This window comes from Pyrgilauda ruficollis, unplaced genomic scaffold, assembly GCF_017590135.1.
Source record: "Pyrgilauda ruficollis isolate IOZ18807 unplaced genomic scaffold, ASM1759013v1 scaffold12, whole genome shotgun sequence".
Lineage (NCBI taxonomy): Eukaryota > Metazoa > Chordata > Aves > Passeriformes > Passeridae > Pyrgilauda > Pyrgilauda ruficollis.
The window spans coordinates 11,974,220-11,994,512 of record NW_024510321.1 but is presented as its reverse complement, the minus strand read 5'-3'; the positions used below and the strand labels follow the sequence as shown (position 1 = coordinate 11,994,512).

The 20,293-nt window shown below is 41.6% G+C and overlaps 1 protein-coding gene across 1 annotated transcript in view; it reads right to left on the bottom strand.

Moving 5' to 3' along the window:
- NRP1 (neuropilin 1) overlaps positions 1-20,293 on the bottom strand; it is a 113,537-nt gene that overhangs the window by 29,014 nt on the left and 64,230 nt on the right. The window contains 3 exon segments of the mRNA XM_041486622.1: positions 128-459; positions 1,898-2,042; positions 4,746-4,901. Coding sequence (XP_041342556.1) covers positions 128-459; positions 1,898-2,042; positions 4,746-4,901 — 633 coding nt within the window.

The window sequence follows — 20,293 nt, the reverse complement described above, 5'->3', positions numbered from 1 at the left end:
CAGGGCTGCTCTCCTACTTGGCTTCACCCCAGCTGTGTGCCCTTCCTAAGGTCAGACAGAGAGGTGTAGAAATTAATGCAAACCTTTTTTTAACTCAACTTTTCTCAAGTGCAGTTTTCACCCTTACCTTTATCTTTTTCTTGCTGGAATCCATGATCATTTTCCAATCTGATCCATTGTTGCTGTAGCCAATTTTGAATTTTTTCATGAACACTTTGTTTTCTCGGTGCTTGCCTCCTTGGACAATGATGCCCCTCACTATCTTTTCCTCACCAAGGTCTATTTGAAGCCATTCATTTGTGTATGGGTGAGTAGTTGGTGGCAGCGCCCAGCCTGAGCGGCTCGTTATGAGTCGAGCATTTTCTGGGATCCAGTTTCGATCCACTTGAGTAGATGCAGTAATCTGAGAGTCAGGAATAAGGCCAGACACCATACCCAGCATCCCAGAACAAGGATAATCTACAGAGAGAAAAAAAAATCCAAATAAATTAAATAGTTATTATGAACAAGTGCCAAAACAGAAACAGGACACGTCAGTCAATTCAACTATCATAATTGATTACTTATTTATTTCTTATATTCAAAGTAAACTACTGGATTGGTAAATAATTTTCATTTGTTCAAACTTGCACATCCTAGTTTTAGCAGGAAGTACCAAAATACCACAAGTATTTTTGGCTTGGTGGGAACCAAAAGGATCAGAAAATCCTATTCTATTCTTGTTTTCTATTCTTCTTGCTAAAGCAAAGAGTGCAGGGCCATCTGAGTTTGTGAATATTTCCTCAGAGAAAACTTCCAAAACCAGCCAAAATCTGGTTGCAGATTACCTAATTTTGGTGACATCAGAAATGGAAATCTTCATACATGAAAATATAATTTACTGTTGCACTTGAGATTTACTTAGTGCATTTTTTTTTGTCTCTCAGACTTTTTCAGGTGACATGGGAACTAAATAGTTGCTTATTTTATGATTCCAGATAAAAATAAGTTAGAAGTACCTGCTAACAAAAAATTAAGAATTCTAATATAGAATGCAACAGTAGATCTGATTACCTGCATCTAATCTGAAAAGATTTCATAGAATGACTTGTAATTCTCTAACAAAGTAATCAGTAATCTTATTTTCCTTCTGTATGGAAACCAGTTCTAAGAAACATTTTCAAGACTAAATAAACACTTTAAAAGGAAAAAAAAACCCTAAATATTAAAAATTAGTGCCATTGAACTGTATTAAGTGCTAAAAAATGTGCTAGAAAAATTAGCTTTCTAAAGTCTAATAAATCATTATAATTTTCTTTCAACTGTAAGTTGTATTTCTACTTTACAGATAAAGGCACTTCCACTGTGTAGAAATTCTAGAAAACTTAAAACTGCAAAAAAGATATTTCTAAAAATTTTTTGACAGGTAACTCTGTGATATAAAGGAATTACATTGCAATACTGATCATGATGGGGAACTTGACTACAACCACCATTATTTGCACAGACTTCAGATCTAAATGTTTGTACTTTGCAATCCTTTTAAACCTAGTAATGTGTGTTTGTTCCTTGAGAAACCTGCTCAGAACTACCTATGAATAGCAGACATAAGAGAGAGAGACTGGAGGGTTAGAAGGGAAAAAAAGAGAATTTGCGAAGTATCTGTGTGTGTCAGGAATTTTGCATGAAGCTGTAAAGTGATTGCAATAAAAGTAATTAAAACTAAAATATAGTGTGAGGAAAATATTCAGATAATGCTGGATGTTTGGGTTGTGGTGTTTTGTTATCTTTTTTTTTTTAATATTTCTTCATTCAGATTGTGGTGGAAATCATGTTCATGAATTTTACTCATAAAAATAAATCCCACAACATAAGCACAATAAATTCCCCATACTTTATAATCTTTTCCAAGACCTACCTGTTATCTTGCAGCCATATACTTCAAATCTCAGTGAAACTCCATTTTCCCAAGACACAGGTCTAATTCTCACAAACCGTGTTAAAACTGGTTTGGCAAAAGCTCTGTAAACAACATCAGTGGGATTGCTATTCCCTTGAAACACCTTTGTGTGGAAAGAAAAAGTATATATTTGTTAGGCTTTCTCTTAACTGATGCTTACAGTTCTGTGTTTTACAGACAGTTATGATATGAGGTCTAGCCAGGATTTGTTGTGGGGCCTGAGACAAAAGACTAGCATGGGAAACTATTTCATTAATCTCCTAACACAACTTTTGCAGACAGGTTTGCTTTCCCTGGGGAGGAAAAATGAAGATGTAAGGTGTTCAATGATACTAAAAAAGTTGTTCCTAATGCCCAGATCTATATGCAGGAATGACAAACACTGGTCTTCATCACCCAACGACTTCTGTGTCCTGGAAGAATCCCCCAATGCCCCATTAGAGCAGTTTTATTTCTTGTACACTCATGGAATGATGCAGAAAGCTAAAGAATCTCAGGCTCAAATTAAAGATTTGGATTTCAATTAGACCACATAAAAATCCTATATGGTTATGATAGAAATATATATTATTTTGCTGACCTTGGGCTTAAGATTTTTTACGGTATATTGTGCAAACCTTGCTTTGTTAACACCCTGTTTTCAAATCCTTTTCAACAAGATCTCAGAATTTCTTTCTCCTTGCATATTGAGATTGAAGTCTATTTAAAATCTGTATAGCAGGCTCCAAGATTTTCCCTGCATCCCCTGAGGCTGGAAGTCAAATTAGATGAACAATGAGACTTCCACCAGAAGCACATGACTGTGCTGTGCTTTCATGTTGAGGATCCTGCAGACACACTCCTTCCTAGCCCAGCAAAACCTTGCGATGCTCCAGTCCAAAGAAGGTGATTCAGCTTCCTGCTTCTTCCTCATGTAGAGTGGACTAATTTCCTGTTGTTTTCCATGGATGCAGACCCCTCTCCTTTTTATGGGAGATTCTCCCATTTCTTACACACACTGTCCTACTTTCCTGTTTGTTCCTTACAGTAGCTGCATTAATTTGGAGCGGAGGCCAACAGCACACAGCTGTCAACTCATAAGGCTCAGTTACAGCTCAGGTAATTTAACACCACAGTTTCATATCTAGTAAGAGATTTTTAATGGAACTGCATTTCTTTCCAGCAACTATTTTTTCTTTTTTTTTATTTTTCTGTGAGGACCTGCTATAGTTTTCTCAAAGTTTGTATCTGGCACAAAAAAGGAGTCTTTTCTCAAAAGTACAAGAGATTCTTACATGTAGTTAGTGCAACCCTGGGGTATGACTGCCTTGAGACCTGCAGCTGCAAACTTTTAATTTGAATTAAAATATCTGTGAGGGAGACTGGTGCATACGTTTTTCTTGTCTTGATCAACAGCAAAATACTACCATTTTAGAAAACTCATTTTTTTAATGAACCCTTTGTACAAGTGACACAGGTTTAGGAGATGTTCTCACTAATTAAAGACAGCATCTGCAAGAGAAACTCATGTAAAATACACTTTTGGAGAGTTTACAAATTGAAGCTGGTAATGAAAATCAGGCATGGTCTAATTTTGAAAGAAGCATTTGTTCAGATTGCAGAATCCAGAGTCAGGAAACCCCGTGTCTCATACCAGCCACTGTGCTGGCTCCTCTTGTGACTTTGGGCAAGTCAATTATTGTATCTTTATATACATCACTGTACAGTGCCCACATTGTGTAATCTGACTTTCAGGACTTCCAGTAAAACCAGGATAATACCTATCAGAGAGAAGTTTTCAGTATTCATTTTTTACTGTTTTCCAAAGAGCTTCAAAAAAGCAAGATGTATTTGTTAAACACTGCTACCACGTTGATTAGATAAATGTAGTGGATTTGGCATAGCATTTACAGATGAGTCAGGGACAAACCAGTAACCAAATATTTAGAGCTAGATAGGGTTGCACTGATAGAGTTTGATATTGTACAGCTCTTCTGTGTCTTTACAGAGGGGTCACAAAAAAGCTGTTTTGAAGGGAGGAACCACAAAACTATTCCAATTGCATCAGCCCCTGGCAGCCTCTGGGGATGCTGCTCCCAGGCACATCCTGAGCGAGGTGGGAAGGGAGGCACAGCCTCACTGGGGCTATTCATGTGTGAGCTGGAGCAGAACTGACTTCTCAGTAATGAGCTTTATGCTCGTGGTAGCGGATAATGACAATTTTTCTTATGAGCGTCTAAAGCTGTTTCATTGGGAGGTCACAGAGAGCAAATCTGCTGATAAATGGAAAGGTGATAAAAATCTATAAGGATGGAAAGATGTGCCTAATCATCTGTCTGCATGACCCCCATCACTGAGATACTTGGAAGTCTAACAAACCACTAATCATCTGCTAGCAGTCCTGCATGGCTATGCACAGGGAGCTGAGGCACTGACACATTGCATATCCAGAGCTTCACTGCACATAACAGACAGACACATTTTTTGAAAAGTTCTGCATAATGTTTTTCTCAAGGTCACATAGAAAATCTCTGAGAAACAGGGAAACAGCAGAACAGTCCAGGAAAAAGACACAAAATGACTCAAATTATGGTGAGTTCAATACATGGGGCATCACCTTACACCATTTTCAGCTGCTCTAGGCTTTGCGTAAACAATTTCTGTGTCCTATTACTACTGAGACACAAGCTGGCTTTTGGATTTGGAAAATAGTGCTGATCAACCTGACTAAACTTTATTCCTCTTTTTTAAGCAGATAATAACAACTAAACAGTTCAACAGACTATTTCTCAGCTGAAGAGAGATAAAAAACGAAAAAAATACTCACAACAGGTTTGTTTCCCTCCTTCAGGGTAATCCAGTCTTCTCCATTGGAGCTGACATCTACACGATATGTTTTCAGATAATATTCCTTCTTTGTTTCTTTTGAGATGGCTCCTTGGGTCCCAATTCCAGAAACAAAGCGGAGAAGTCCCAGGTCTACCTGTGGTAGAGAATAATTTGAAGTGTGAGGACAACCAGTTCAGAGCATAACAACATTGCAGCAGTGGCACCCTCTCTACCTCACCCTGTCTTGCAAAAATAATAAGGATTTTATATAAAGCAAACTGCCAAATATTGTTGACAATAACATAGACATAATCTCTTCTTTCTTAAACAGTGTCATCACAGAATTCGGGGAAATTTGCCTAATTAGCCAGGAATGTTATTCACGCACCAGAGAATTCTCTTTCCTCTGTGAGGGGGAACCAGAGACACCATCAGTGCAAGTGGGAACCAGCAGACTGCAGAGGAGCTACTAGAGAAATTCCTCAAGGGCCAGTCTGCTGAACAACCTTACTTAATACTTTCATTAAGCACTTGCATAGATGCTAATGAAATTCCCTGAGAACACTCCAGCTGCAAGGTGTTGCCAACACAGAGGAGACTCATGCAGTGAGAGCTGAGTGACCCTGAGGACTGTGGCAGTAGAAATGGGACGGAATTCACTAGGATAATGTCAAAGTTGCACTTATGGAATGATAAGAAGAATTTTGCTAAAACCCAGAAGATCATCACTTGCAGAAGAGAAGAATCCCAATGCACATTAGTTGGTCACAAGATAATTACAAATCACTGTGTGATTTTGTTGGGGAAAAGCAAATTAGTTGCTAGTACTGTGTGATGTATTTGAGGAAAACAGAAAGAAGCATTAGCACAAGTGCAGTAATTCTGTTCCAGCTGTCAAATGCCATGAAATTCTATCATTAGAAAACAATGTCATTTTGAACTTGCTGGAGAAATGCACCTGAATGTGCGTTAGGTGTCATCTCTCTTATTCACTCTTCAGTCTCCTCCTTCTCTCACGGAACTACATTGTCCATTACAAATGGACAAGTGATTTAGGTTAACCTTGCTCTCCCCCATCATTTATTTTCCATCCAGGTCTTTTCCTTATCCAGTTCATAGTGTGGCATCAAAGAAGTATCAACATATTTGGGAGAATGATGTGGGGTGCAGGAATACAGCTACTCGAGTAGTTGGCCACTCAGTTCTGCTGGCAAAAGAGCCCCTTATCCCAGTGCACAAGTCCAAATAGCTGAAACTGGGCAAAAAACTTTCTCACAGGTTGGTGACCACAGTTTTGAAACCTCTGCCATTTCTTTACAGCCTTTTTAAGCCATAACAACAAACCAATTAAAATAAAATTCTTCACCCTCTTCCTCTGCAGCGAGAACCTTTGTATCCTAAAGCAGGTAATTTCATTTTTGTACAAAATGACCCTATTCACAAAATATTAATCAGTGTAATTTATTCCCCTAACTTGAGTTGCCCAGAGCTTAGTAGGATAATAGGTTGAATTAACTCTTCTCAAGTGAATGGCCCCATGAATGTCTCAGTCTTTTTCATTATTTCCAAAGCACGTAGGATGCAGAATATATGTGTCCTGTGTCCCACAGGCATCCTTTTTCCTGGATGTATGTCATATATCCAAAGGCAGTGGAGCAGTTAAATCAACATGCTGTGCATTCTCTGTCAAAAGGCTGAAGGAAGTGCTATTGAGGACAGAGAGTCTGCTCTCTCAGTGCCCCTGTCATATGCAAGGTATTTTGGAGTCCTCCAACACAAGAATAGCAGCCTTGTGTGTGACAGATAGAACTGGCTTTCAGGGCAAAGCCCCTGCCCCAGTTTGTAAGGCTCATAAAGTCTATATGTAACATTTTAGCCCTTGTCTTTAGGGGTGAAATACTGCAACATTTTGTTTTTGTGTGATAAAAAAAAATTCAGTCTTAAAAAAAAAATAAAATCCCAGCACCGCCTCACAAAAACAATCAAGTGATTTAAAGTAACTGGAGAGTCTCAGATGTTAGATTGTTGCAATCTGAAAGTTAATGGGGGAATCTGGGCATCATTGCTTTGAGCAATCTCAGCTTAACTTCAAATGCTCTCCAAGCTGTACTCTGCTGATTGTAAAGTGTGCTGCACTGAGTTATGTCCAATACCACATTCACTTCCAGGCTGAAGTGCACTTGAAAATCTGGAAGTCTGAGGGAGCACAGAGCTAAGTTATTTAAATGATCTGCCTCTCTTACAGTTTGAAACAGCTCTTCAGTTTTGAAATGATTAGGGTCCCAAGCCTGTACCATTCCAACTGATTTGAAATTATTCTAGTGGAGGCTTTTTAATATACAGTAAGTACTTCATTGTGAATAAAGTCAAGCAATGGCCTTTTACAAGAGTTCTAGGTATTTGAAGCCGAGTTAAAATGTAACATTGGTGGCTTAGGAAGATTTGATTATTTGATGCCTGACTTATCAATTACTACCAGTCACTGACCATTCAGGACTCAGGCTTGTCCTGTCAGAAACCTTCAGGCCCCCAAATTTTGCTTGGTCCCAAATTCAGGGATTCAATACACCTTCTTAACTCCAGGGCACTGAATATCTTGCAGCATGTCTTACTGCCCAGGATAAAGTCCCAAACACACAATGTATATAGACATGTACTTTCATGCCTAGAACCCGGCAGAACTCTCTCACTGGGAGAGAGGGAGACTCTGAGAGGACTTCTGATTTATTGCCTATAAGTAAGGAAGGAAAGGCAACCTCATTAGCACTCCTGGCTCCAGTAACTGAGAAAGACATTACTGGAGGAAGGGGGGCTCTCTTGGTTGGGAGCGCATCTCTTCACATGGATGTCCTTTCTCTCCAGGTCAGCAAATCTTTAGGTGCTCTTGAAAACTGGAACTATGTCAACAGTAGTCCTCTCCTGGAGTGCCTGGAGTCTGACAGCTCGAGTGCTCAGCACAGCTTTAAAGCCCTTGCAAAAGCAGACCCCAGACCTGCATGCTTGCCAGGGGCTGTTTGCTCTCAGGATGATAAAGGAAAGAAGAATAACATTTCTCCACTGGTGTTTTGTGAGAAAGAAGCAGTGCAAACAAGAAAGGTGAGATTAAACAACAGAGAGGCAGAAGGGTCTCTTGGAATTTTTAGTACTAACTGTGTGTCAGTGAAAAAGTCCAGGAAAGAAGTAGGGCTTAAGGCATTGACTTCCCTTTGACAATTCTCTGCAGTGGCCTCCGGAGGGGAGCTGCCTCTCTCCAGGTGCATGCAAACAGAATTGCAACTGTGCACCCCTCTGTGGTGCCTAAGTATGTTTGCAAATTAAGCTCTAAATGTAGCAATCTTCTCTAAGAAAGGCGATAGAAATGAATTATGTAGAAAACTACCTCGGAAACTGCACGACACATTTTAATGGGCTGTTAAGCTCCCCCTCATTAATCACTTTGTGATGCATTTTGTTTTTGTTCCATTGGGTTTTGAAAGTTTGCTTTTTATAAAATGCAAAAAGTTGTCCATAAAACACAGATTCTAAAAGTCACTGGGACTGTTCAGAATTGAAGTTCAACTATATCAATTGCTAGTAACAACTGGAACCTGAAGGTACCCAAGTGTAGCTGTGATAAGGCACAGGTCTTCTCTATTTTTCCCAGAGGAATCAATGCAGAGGGTAATAGCTCTGGAACAGCTGTGTCACCAGACAGGAAGTCTTTTGCATCTTGAAGGCTTACGTCTAGAGAGTCTACCTCCTGTAAAAGTTCCAGTCAACAGAGTATGTCCTCTCCAAAGAAGTCTCCAAGTGTTAATGTGACCAGAGGTAACCCATTTTTCTCAGATGCAGGCTACTCCAGCTATGATTGTAATATAAGTCTTTAATAACTAGCTTTTTGTTTTGGCCTTCTTGTCCTTTTTGTTTCAAGAACTTATGTTTCATGTTAGAGTGACTGTGAAGAGATGTGGTGTTGAAATACAGTACTTTTGAAGATGAACATCAAATGCATTTCCCTGCAATTATTTGACATTTAACGTTCTGCACATATGATAAACAAACATCTGGTATTTATTTTAGAAAATGCAAGCGATTTTGTAAGTTATTGCAAGCCTTATGGCTGTGATCTGAGATAGGCAGCTGTCTACAAACCTGAAATCTTCACATTTCATTTCCATGACCAGACTTTCAGCTTTGACTAACAGCAGCATGTTTCAAGTTCTTTTTTTTTTTTTTTTTTTCAAATTTTCACTTTCATTCAGCTTAAGAAGCATATCTCTCTTAGAAAATGATGCCTAAGGCCTTATCCAAAAACACAGCCTTTGATAGTTGCCTGTGCTGCAATGTGAACATCTTTATTTGAAAGTGCAAGTCTGGGAGCAGACTTGCCTATAGGAATGGGCCCCTACTTACAAAAAATGAGGAGCACCTTGAGTGTGTATTTTTTTTTTTCCAGGAGAGAAATGTTCATGATTTTTTTCAAAAAAGACTCGTGTTCCTATTTCTAAAATCAATTTATTTCTTACAGAAGCATATTGCAAGGCACTAGCTGTTTCTACATATGAATTACTTCCTCTCTATTCTACAATATCTCCTAGCATCCAGGAGAAATATTCTTATTGCTGTATCACTGTCTCCAAAAAATGCAGGTGGGCGACACATTTTTAAGACAAATATATGCAAGGGCTGGCATATGCATTTTACTTGACACCAGTTAAGGAGAAGGAAAAAAATAATATTTAGCTCTGCACAATGCATCATGTAGCAAATCTGAGCAAACTGCTGGATAAAGAATGACACACAATATACACGGCTTGAATTAATCTTGCTTCTTCCTGTCCTCATACATAACTAGGTTGTAGTATGGAAGACCTTATCTTCAGAATGAAAATCTGCCTTGTTAAATAAAATACAGTAATTGAGGGAGCTGTAGCAAGGGAGCAGTTCTGCCAGCTTTTAACACTCCTACTGTAGGTCTGTTCAACAGCCTGAGAAAATAAAGTACTGAGTGCTGGAGTTTGATTAACAACAGGAAGCTTTTTGTTGTGGGCATCTCTTGTGGCTTGAAAAGCTGTACAATCCATCACTTGACACAACATACCAAAGCAAATATTTTTAGAGAACCGTGTCATTTCCCTAGATAGCATACAGTGCTCTGAGTCAGATTAACTGTTGTGACGCTTCACTGTTCTGTCAAATATTTAATTAAGCAAGAGTTGATCTACTTTCTTAACACTGCTGTTGATTTGGCCAATCATGCTTTCTCATGAGGTATATACAACTATGACTTAATTCCTTAATTTCTTAGATTGTAATGCTAAGTAGAAATGGGACAGGTTCCAGTAGAAATTCTGAAAATAGTCTAATTAATTTGGTTGGAAAATTACTTCCAAAAGTCTTCATTCTTGACATGAGTAGTCATTACAAGAGCACAACTCCTTGATTAATGACAGGTTGTAAATATTCATCCTGGATTTAAGTGAAAATAGTTAATCCTGTAAACTACCTCAAATCTTTGTGTAAAACTCTCAGTAATACTTGCGGCAGCTCCATAAAGGTGGGGAGAAAAAATTGCTCTTATTAAGATCTCTCCTGAAGAGACTGAAGTCTTTCCCACTGACCTTGACAGCAACATCCTGAAAGCCCCAAAAGGGAAAGCAGTGACTTGGCAAACAAGAGTTGTGCCTAACAACTGTCCCCAGTCAGCTTGCTTTACTGAACTGATGCTTATGTGACTTGGCAAAATGGGGAAGCATGCAAGAAGAGATTAGAAAGCATTCAGCCAAAGACATAGGAATTCTTGGCAGCAAAAGGGAAATGAACCTTTCTTTAGCAGCTGAAATATATATTTCTCACAATCTTCACCTTCTGCTCAAATCCCTTTCTGCAGAAGAAAGACACATAAGTGTAAAGATTCCCCCCACCTGCAAACAAAGAATAGAGTCAAAAGATGCTACCAAGTTAAGCTACTGATGCTGTGGTCACAGAATTGAATACAGCAACTTTTCTCAGAAGCAGATCAGCCAGTTTCTATAGGAGAAAATTTAGGATAGTAGTGAAAAAGTATGACTGATAAACATAAGAGAACCTCAGTCATCATTATGAGGCTGGCTCAAGAGGGAAAAGATGCAAAAAGCCTAAGAAAAATGAAATCCAGAAACATAAAGGAAAAAAAGAAAATAAAAGAATAAAAGAAAAAGCTTCTGTGTCTCTGACAGAGAAAAGATAATGCTTGTGTGGGCTGTGTTGCATCTGGATTCATGGCACATTCTCCCACTCTTATGTTAATTTTTTTTTTTTTGCATAAATCAGAAGCAACTAATTAAAAAAGAAATATTTAATTCTGACATGTTCTTTGAACTGGTGTTCCATCTGGTTCTGTTTGAATAGTAAAATCTGCTGTAGTCATAAAAATTGGCAAGCAGCACTCTGGTAAAGAGAAACAAAAGAGACTCAGTACAGCAGGTTAATACACTAGCATTTTAACTGGAGACATTTCCAGAATTCAGCAAACCAAATCGCTCCAGTATGGAAACCATAAAGATCAAATGGGAAAGAGAAGAGCTGTGAGGGGCCGGGAGTGGCGCTGCCGGCGGCACCAGAGCGCAGTGTGCCAGTGGGCCCGGGGCACAGTGTGCCAGAGGGGCTGGGCACAGTGTGCCAGCGGGGCTGGGCACAGTGTGCCAGCGGGGCTGGGCACAGTGTGCCAGCGGGGCTGGGCACAGTGTGCCAGCGGGGCTGGGCACAGTGTGCCAGCGGGGCTGGGCACAGTGTGCCAGCGGGGCTGGGCACAGTGTGCCAGCGGGGCTGGGCACAGTGTGCCAGCGGGGCTGGGCACAGTGTGCCAGCGGGGCTGGGCACAGTGTGCCAGCGGGGCTGGGCACAGTGTGCCAGCGGGGCTGGGCACAGTGTGCCAGCGGGGCTGGGCACAGTGTGCCAGCGGGGCTGGGCACAGTGTGCCAGCGGGGCTGGGCACAGTGTGCCAGCGGGGCTGGGCACAGTGTGCCAGCGGGGCTGGGCACAGTGTGCCAGCGGGGCTGGGCACAGTGTGCCAGCGGGGCTGGGCACAGTGTGCCAGCGGGGCTGGGCACAGTGTGCCAGCGGGGCTGGGCACAGTGTGCCAGCGGGGCTGGGCACAGTGTGCCAGCGGGGCTGGGCACAGTGTGCCAGCGGGGCTGGGCACAGTGTGCCAGCGGGGCTGGGCACAGTGTGCCAGCGGGGCTGGGCACAGTGTGCCAGCGGGGCTGGGCACAGTGTGCCAGCGGGGCTGGGCACAGTGTGCCAGCGGGGCTGGGCACAGTGTGCCAGCGGGGCTGGGCACAGTGTGCCAGCGGGGCTGGGCACAGTGTGCCAGCGGGGCTGGGCACAGTGTGCCAGCGGGGCTGGGCACAGTGTGCCAGCGGGGCTGGGCACAGTGTGCCAGCGGGGCTGGGCACAGTGTGCCAGCGGGGCTGGGCACAGTGTGCCAGCGGGGCTGGGCACAGTGTGCCAGTGGGCCCGGGGCACAGTGTGCCATAGGAGATGGGCACAGTGTGCCAGTGGGGATGGGCACAGTGTGCCAGCGGGGCTGGGCACAGTGTGCTGGCGGGATGGGCACAGTGTGCCAGAGGGGATGGGCACAGTGTGCCGGTGGGGATGGGCACAGTGTGCTGAGGGGATGGGCACAGTGTGCCGGCGGGGCTGGGCACAGTGTGCCGGCGGGGATGGGCACAGTGTGCCGGTGGGGCCGGGGCACGGTGTGCCAGAGGGGACGGGCACAGTGTGTCATAGGGGCTGGGCACAGTGTGCCAGAGGGGCTGGGCACAGTGTGCCGGTGTGGCTGGGCACAGTATCCCAGAGTATACAGTGTGCCGGCAGGGCCGGGCTGGCAGCGCGGGCAGTCCCGGAGAGCCGCGGCTGAAACACACCCGGGGCACAGGGAGGGACACGGAGCCATCCCCCGCCACTCATCGGCGAGCTCCGTCTCGCGCATTCATGTGCGGCTTTGATGCAGCGCCATTCAGAAGACTCAGAAAATACCTTTTTCCTAATTTATTTTTCTTACTTGAACACTATTTAAAACCTGAGCGCCAAGATACAATAAACTCTGATAACAAAGGGAGGAAAATGTAATCGTATTGGGTTTTCTATAGACTCTGGGATCTAAGCAATCAGCATCTTATGCCATTCAAATCCTCTCTGTAGCAATGGAGAGAAAGGCTGATTAACTCCCAGTGCTTTAGAAAAAGATTGTTTTACATCTTGCAGGAACATATCTTGCTGTGAAATATTACTTCTTTAAAATGAAAACCTTTGCTTCAGCACTACATTAACTTGCAAATGGATAACCTAAGACATGTACAATGACTTGGTCAAAAAAAAAGGAGGAATGTGAATGGCCCCTTTCTCCAGCTAAGATACTTAGGAACCCTTGCTGAGCAATAAATGAGTCAGGAACGTAATACTTTTAATTAACGTTTTCTGAATACTTATTTGTAATTTACATTTAATTTTAAACCTGAGCTTAATCCTCTGATCTGGAATGAAGACAACTATTTAGTGCGGTTTGAATGTGACCTTCCCTGGTTTGTGTTAGAAACTATAGAAAAGGGAAACTCTATAGCAATACGTGCAGAACCACTCTTTTCTGAGAGAAGGACATAATTGTAGGACTTTCTTTCCCCTAAGTGTACTGAGCAACTAATGCACAAATGGGAAACAAGTAATCCAAAGCTTCTCATTCAGCCTTCTTCACATGGGAATAACCACACTTTGGGCAGAAAAAAATTGAATTTTGCCTATTAAGTTCTTTTGTTTTTTTCTGCCAGCTGCGGTCCTGTCAAAATCAGGGGGTACAGGCAGAAGGGCTTGATTTATAATTGTGGTATTTTGAGTACAAGTACAATACTACATGTGTAAACACACAGTAATAACTTCTCCTTCCTGTTTCACAGCATACCTATGCTAATGGTAGGAAGCTGCTAAGGGATGATATGTTGTGCAAAATTAAACCTCTTCTGTCTCAGACAGCACACCTTGATGGCATAGATAGACCTGACTGTGCAATCACTGTGTTCACCATCAGTTCCACCAAAATAACTGGAATTTACTATACTCAGATATTTTTGAGAGTTCAGGCTTTGGGTTTTCTATAAAAAATCACAGCAAAATGAGGAAAAAGTGTCAGTGTCTGTGATATAATACTTTTTAAGCCTAATTTCACTGGAATAGGTGTACAACCTGTCTCACGTGGAAATACATGTATTTTCTTTTGATCAGCTTTCTCATCTTGAAAAATCGGCACAGTCTCTTTAAATCAGTCATTCATCCACAGGAGTCTGCATTCATTTATTCTCTGTTAAATGGAACTGTCAGTTTTGTTGCATCAAAATTCGATTTTCTATTTCATACACATTGTATATGATGATTTTAATTTACTGCTGGGTCACCAAGCAAGTCACTGCTTTTTTACAATATGAGTTTCTGCTACCTTCTAGAAAAATGTCAGGTAGCTACAGTTAGACAGTGTGGTGAGGGTGCTGTAAATGTATGGTGAAAAATGAGAGACAGACTGCACATGCAAAGATTATTTCACTTTTTCTGGTATGTTCCTCACAGCTCTGAGGAAATGCACACATGTAGATTAAATACTTCTGAGGCTGTGTCTTGGAAAACCCACTGCTGAGAGTGGTGCTCTTGTCCTGTGCCAGAGGAGGAAGTGGGACAGCAGAAGGGGTGCACAGGTCACTCACTACCAAGACAACTTCCCCCAAGTGCTAAAGCAAACCTGGGACACTGGCTGCCCCCAGCCCCATCCTTCCCTCAGCAGAGCATGCTCAAAAATTAGGCAGGACGATTTTATTTACAGGGTTTCTTTGGCCAGATAATGGTGCCTGGTTTTTGTATCCCCACTCTACCTATCTGAAAGTTGCTCTATCTGCAGTTATGTAAAGAGAAAAGCTATTGATTTTTAAGTGCTGTGGCTTTTAAAAATAAACACAGGATGTATTTTCTTAGTTAAGCATATCATGAAAGGGGGGAACCCTCCTATGGACAGCTAATTTTTAAGGCCTGGTAAGAACATTTAAATATTACTCTGTGCTATGTTAACCCTTCAGTCCATTGCCTGAAGTTAATAGTATTTGCATTGGAGAAGAACCTGCTCCTGTGTCTATTATGGCTGAAAGAAACTTTAGTCTTTAGTACAATAATCTGTAACCTAAATACAACCAGTTAAAACATATCCTGGTCCAACATGTGATGGGACAGATTGATCTTTTCATCATCTTCAAGATGATCAACACCAGAAATGAGTTTAGCCTGAAGTGTTCAACACAGAATGCTGCAATGAAGAGAAAGACCAGACTACACAGGTACAGCTGGTTGGTGAAGTTATGTATAAACAGTACTTCCCTGGTGAGAAGCCAGTTGTGCCTGAACACAGAGGAACTGAATCTCAGCTTAATGTTTGGTAAACTGTATTTTCTCTGCTAGCAGCTTTTGTTTACCAGTCAGCTTTGGAGGTTATTCTGACGCCTTTTAAAAGACTTTTTTTGAAACCTTAAATGAAAACATTAGAGGCAAAGACAAAATGAAATTAAGTGTTTCCTTTTTGGAAGATACTTTTATTTTTTCTTTTTTTCTGCGGGGGCAAGAAGACAAATTGCTTTCTGAAGGGCAGGTATTTACCACTTGGAAGAAATCTCATTTATCCTTCCACTCTACCCATTTTGCTACTGCTGTGAAAATGTCACCTAATGGGCAGAACAGAATTGAACTGGGACAGAAAAGCAGGATGACACAAGGACAGGAGAGGCAAATAATAGCTCAGCAACAGAAAATCTGGAGCCTGGATGCTGGGATGGGGAAGGGCCCATAGGACTCATCAACTCTACAGCTTCATACTACTGTGCAGGTGTGGAAAGAGTGAATAAAAATGCATAATCGTCTCTGCAAAGCACTCAGCAGCACACCTCTCATCTCCAGCCCAGGGTCAGCCCCACGAGAACAGAGACCTTTAGCTCAGTAATAACTCTGCTTATTAGAACACACCTCAGCTGTGCGTTCCTAGCCGAGGCTCTGTTTCTAGCCACTGCCCTCAGCCACTTAACTTCTAGCCTTGAGCTTTACCTCACCCTAGTCTGACACCTGCCTAGTCTCATAGATTAATTTATTTCTGCCAGACTCAGAAAAATCTCCCTCTGAGATACCTTCCTTCACATCTGCACAGGGTCCTGGCTGTGGTGTTGCTTAAGATGTGTTTTTGTTACTGGGTGGGCAAAGCTGCCTCAGCCCCCACAGGGTCTGCAAACTGTCTGGGAGAGAGCTCCCCTACCCAGCAGAACGGCACAAACAACTGATTTCTTGGCATGATGGCAGCTTAAAACCCAGCAAAATATAACAAATATTTTGAGTCAAGTCAAACATCTGAACCTGGTGAATGGGAAAAATAAAAACAAAAACAAAAGAGAGAGAGAAGAACCACTTTATACAGAATAAGTGGATTTAATTTCTGCGAAATAAAGAAAAACAAGATGCGATGTAAAAAAACCCAAAAATGAAATGAAACAAGCCAGTGGTGGTTAGTTTAAAACTAGTTTTAGTTTAGAATTAAAGATTTTAATTTCTTTGCCTCCTGGAACCAACTAGTGAAAGTGAGATAAATTTACAAAATTATTTTAGTAGTTGCTGAATCAGTGCTTTGGTTGGACACATTTTTAATTTGCTATCTCAGCTCTAAAGGGCCATCTGTCTCGCAGCCATTGAGGGGATGTAGGGCTGGACTGGGGAGTAGATGCACAGGTAATTACAGAGCTACATACAAACTGCTCAGATCTCTGCACAGTGGATCCCCTGAAAAAACTGAAACTATTATAATGATTAGACTGGCAGTGGAGGCTCGGAGGGGCTCTGCCTCTGCTGCTTCTCCATATGTTGCACTCAGGATTGCTTGAAGCCACACAGGACTCCCCTCTGTATTAGGCCTGATGTTGAAACATTTCAGAGGGAGGTAGAGAGGATTTTCTTCTAAACTGCATTCTGCACCTGCACTTCCAGAGCAATAAGGCTGCCAATGGTTTTGCACAGTTCTCTGAGCATCTCTTCAGCCTCCCCAGAGTGATAAATCTATTGCTGGGAACTTTCTGGTACTAAAATAGCTCTTAAAGCACTTTGAATAATCAAAAAACCTTCATACTTTGTAGGGCCCTTTTATTTCTCCCTCTCCCTCTAGTTTAATTTCAGTACTTGCCTTTGTGAAACTCTACCATTTATTCCCATGTCACAGTAAATAAAGGTATGAATGTATCCTACTGGGTCAATTAACCCCGGTTCTGTGCTGTGTCACAGTCTGTGCTGGCTGTGATTTCCAGAAAGGAATATTCTTTTGTCATTCTTTGCCCATGTGCAAAGCATGTTAAGACCGCTAAGATAACTGTAACACTTTTCTACACAAAGATAACTCTGCTTTTTGTGATTTCTGGAGTGCAGTTATGAACTGTAAAAAGGCATGAACTAAATTCATGACTTGTAATCTAAAGTGGTAGAGAAGACAAAGGACTGACAGTTTTTGTGCTTTAATGTCAGTGTGCTCCCTAATGATGGGCAAGCCCCACCACAAAGCCTTGAACTCCATCTCTTAGGCTGTCCTTCAAAGGCCAGGAAAACTGGGAGGATGAGATTTCCCAGTTTTCATGCTCTTCTATACAGTAATATGCTTCACTTCAGTACCAAACTCCAAAAAACCCCAGAAATAATAATAAAAATAACAGGCACTGTTGACCAGCACATCCATGACTTTTTATGTGAAGTATTAAGATAAGCTTGCTGGGCAAAGTCAGCCTAAACACCTGCCTGATGTAAGAATAAACCTGTAAATGAAATGAATGTGCTGTGCAATAGCAAATATAAATACTGACTATGTTTTTAAGTGAATACCTGATAAGGAAATCAGCTATGACACAGATGAAAGGTCAAGACACCAAATGATGAACTGCAATTATTTTCAGAAGTGATATGGAAATAAATCAGTATTAATCTATATACCAGTTCACATCAGTGATGTATGCTCCTGGGTTACGCTTACAAAGGAGCAAATAATGAAGAATGTAGGTTAAAAACTAAAGGAATGAAGACAAATGTGGAAGGCAAATTCCATCTCAGAGTTCCCTCTCAATTCTGGTGAAGTAGTGTATACAGAGAAATGCTTTAAATCAATGGGAGTATATTTTCCTTGCACAGCAGAGTTAGTGTTAAATAAACAACTGATATTTCAATCAGTGAAGGAAAGGGGGATCTCCCAGGTTGTTTTTTGAGGAGACCTACTGTTACCTCTCTGGCCTTTCTCCAGACTCCTGGATGCTGAAAGATGCAGAGGGAGAATTTTGCACCAGATCAGCTGACACTCCTAGGCCTGACTGGTCTAGAGTCTCGAATTACTGCAGGGGGTGTAGGTGCCAAAGGGATGGGCAGGCAGTGAGAGAGGGACTGGCAGGCAGAGGCCAGAGGGAGCCTGGTGCTCCCTGTGACAACCCCTGAGTCTGGAGGTTCACATGTGGTATCAGGTCTGTGGCCTGCTGAAAAACCCAGCAGTATAAATTTGGGCTGGTTTGGCTGGATTTATGTCATATTAGCCAGAACACACAATAAAGAGCTCATCTTACGGTAAGACCCTATGACAGCTGCAGAATGACAGATAATGCTCAATCCAGAGCATACTGTCTACTTATGTTAACCCCCTGTTAATGTTTTTGAACAAATTTGAACAGGCAGAGTGTGTTTATACCATACTAGTGCTTTTTGGTTTGTGGCTGCAAAGTTTTGATCTGATACCAGGATTCTTAAAGCTGGATTTATGGTTTTCTCCTACCCCAGACATAATGTGAACTGAACATCTCATGTTATTAACAAACACATTTTGGTCTCTGGGCAAGCTAGAGGTCTCACAGGATGAGAGAAAAATTGTGCCACCCAGAAACTGTCATCCAGCTTGGTGGGAGCAAAAACATTTGTGTTATATGCATTAGAAGAAACATTTTGATAGAAAACATACAGATCCTGCAGTAAAAGTACCCAGAAGGTGTTGCTCCTTGTGGGTTTGAAAACCCACCCCATGATGAGGATTGATGGCAGCTGAGGTTCCCAGTGACCCTGGTAATAGGCAATCAGTCTCCCCCCAAAGCCACACACGTGGGTTTCAAGTGTCCCTGTGGGGGCTCCTCTGGAGCTCCCCCTGCTCCTGCCCTGGGGCTGCTGGCCACAACCCAGGGGCATCCCTGAGCCAGAAGGGCTTGCCATGCACAATGACCCGTGGCTCCTTCTCAAAAGACTAAGAAATAAGATGCAAAAAGACCCCTAAGTATAAAGATTTTGCATGTTATTTTTTCAGGTAAGTGTAAATGTAACTGCTTTCTTAAATGTGAACATTAAATCTACTCTGTAAAAACACAATTACTGCTGCCATGGCAGGCATCAGTTGTCCCTTTTGAAGGAACGCCTTGAAAATGCAATCATAAAATCCTTGTGCATTATGGATTTCATTAACATTGTACTCCCCTAGGATTCCCAATTGCACAATAACAGGAGTTCTTTAAATTTTAAATACCACAGACAGGAACAATTTCACTAAAACCAGATGTGAAACCCTTGCATGGACCTTCTTACTGGTTCTAAGTACTGAAACTGGCTGGTAATTGATACCTATTAACATGTTTGTTGTTCAGATTACAGAAATGGAAACACTATACTATTTTTCCTGTGAAAGGATATGTTAATGAGGGACAATGACTTACATTGCAATGGCAGTTCCCTGCTCTTGATTAAATTAAAGGTCTGGCTTTATTTTTTATCTTAAATTATTCTGTTTCAAACTGAAGGGCAGTCAAGTGTGTGAAACATAAGTGCAATAAACAAGTAGGCTGGGCTTAAGGTTGAGATGCTAATAACATCCCATATAACAATAAACTACCTTCACAAATATTTTTGGCAGCCCTTACTCCCTCATGCGTATCTTTATTCCATTCATACTGGAAAATTCACAGACTTATTAATGTGTTTTTAAAGAAGAAATTCAATCTAGAGCAACTCTGTTTCTGATTAAGGAATCACTCCAAAGCTCATGTTAGTTGAGCAATTTTCAAAGTGTGTTTGAGGGTAAAAATAAAATGGGTAAAGTGCTGTGCAGACTTGCAGTGTGACTGTACTATGGTTATTTTGAATCTAAGCTTTGAAATTGACTTTCAAACAATTAAGGAAAGGAGGGGAAAGTCAACTCTCACTTAACAGAGCCCTGTAAGCAGGTGGAACTCAGATGGACTCAGGAGTTCATACCTGTCAGCCACAAAGGAGCAATCTAGTTTTTCCACAAATGAATAGGATTCAGGTCCACAGATGGAACTCATGCAAATCCATTACTAATAATGAGCCAACACTATTTTCCTAATTATTTTCATCAAAATGGTCCAAAAGACTTCAACAGCTCAAAGGAGACAATAATATCTCGTGCCCTCTAGACGTCCTCTATAGATACCAATCTCCTTTGGCTGATACTCAGATTTTCTGTTTCTTTTGTCTTAACAAAAACAATAACCT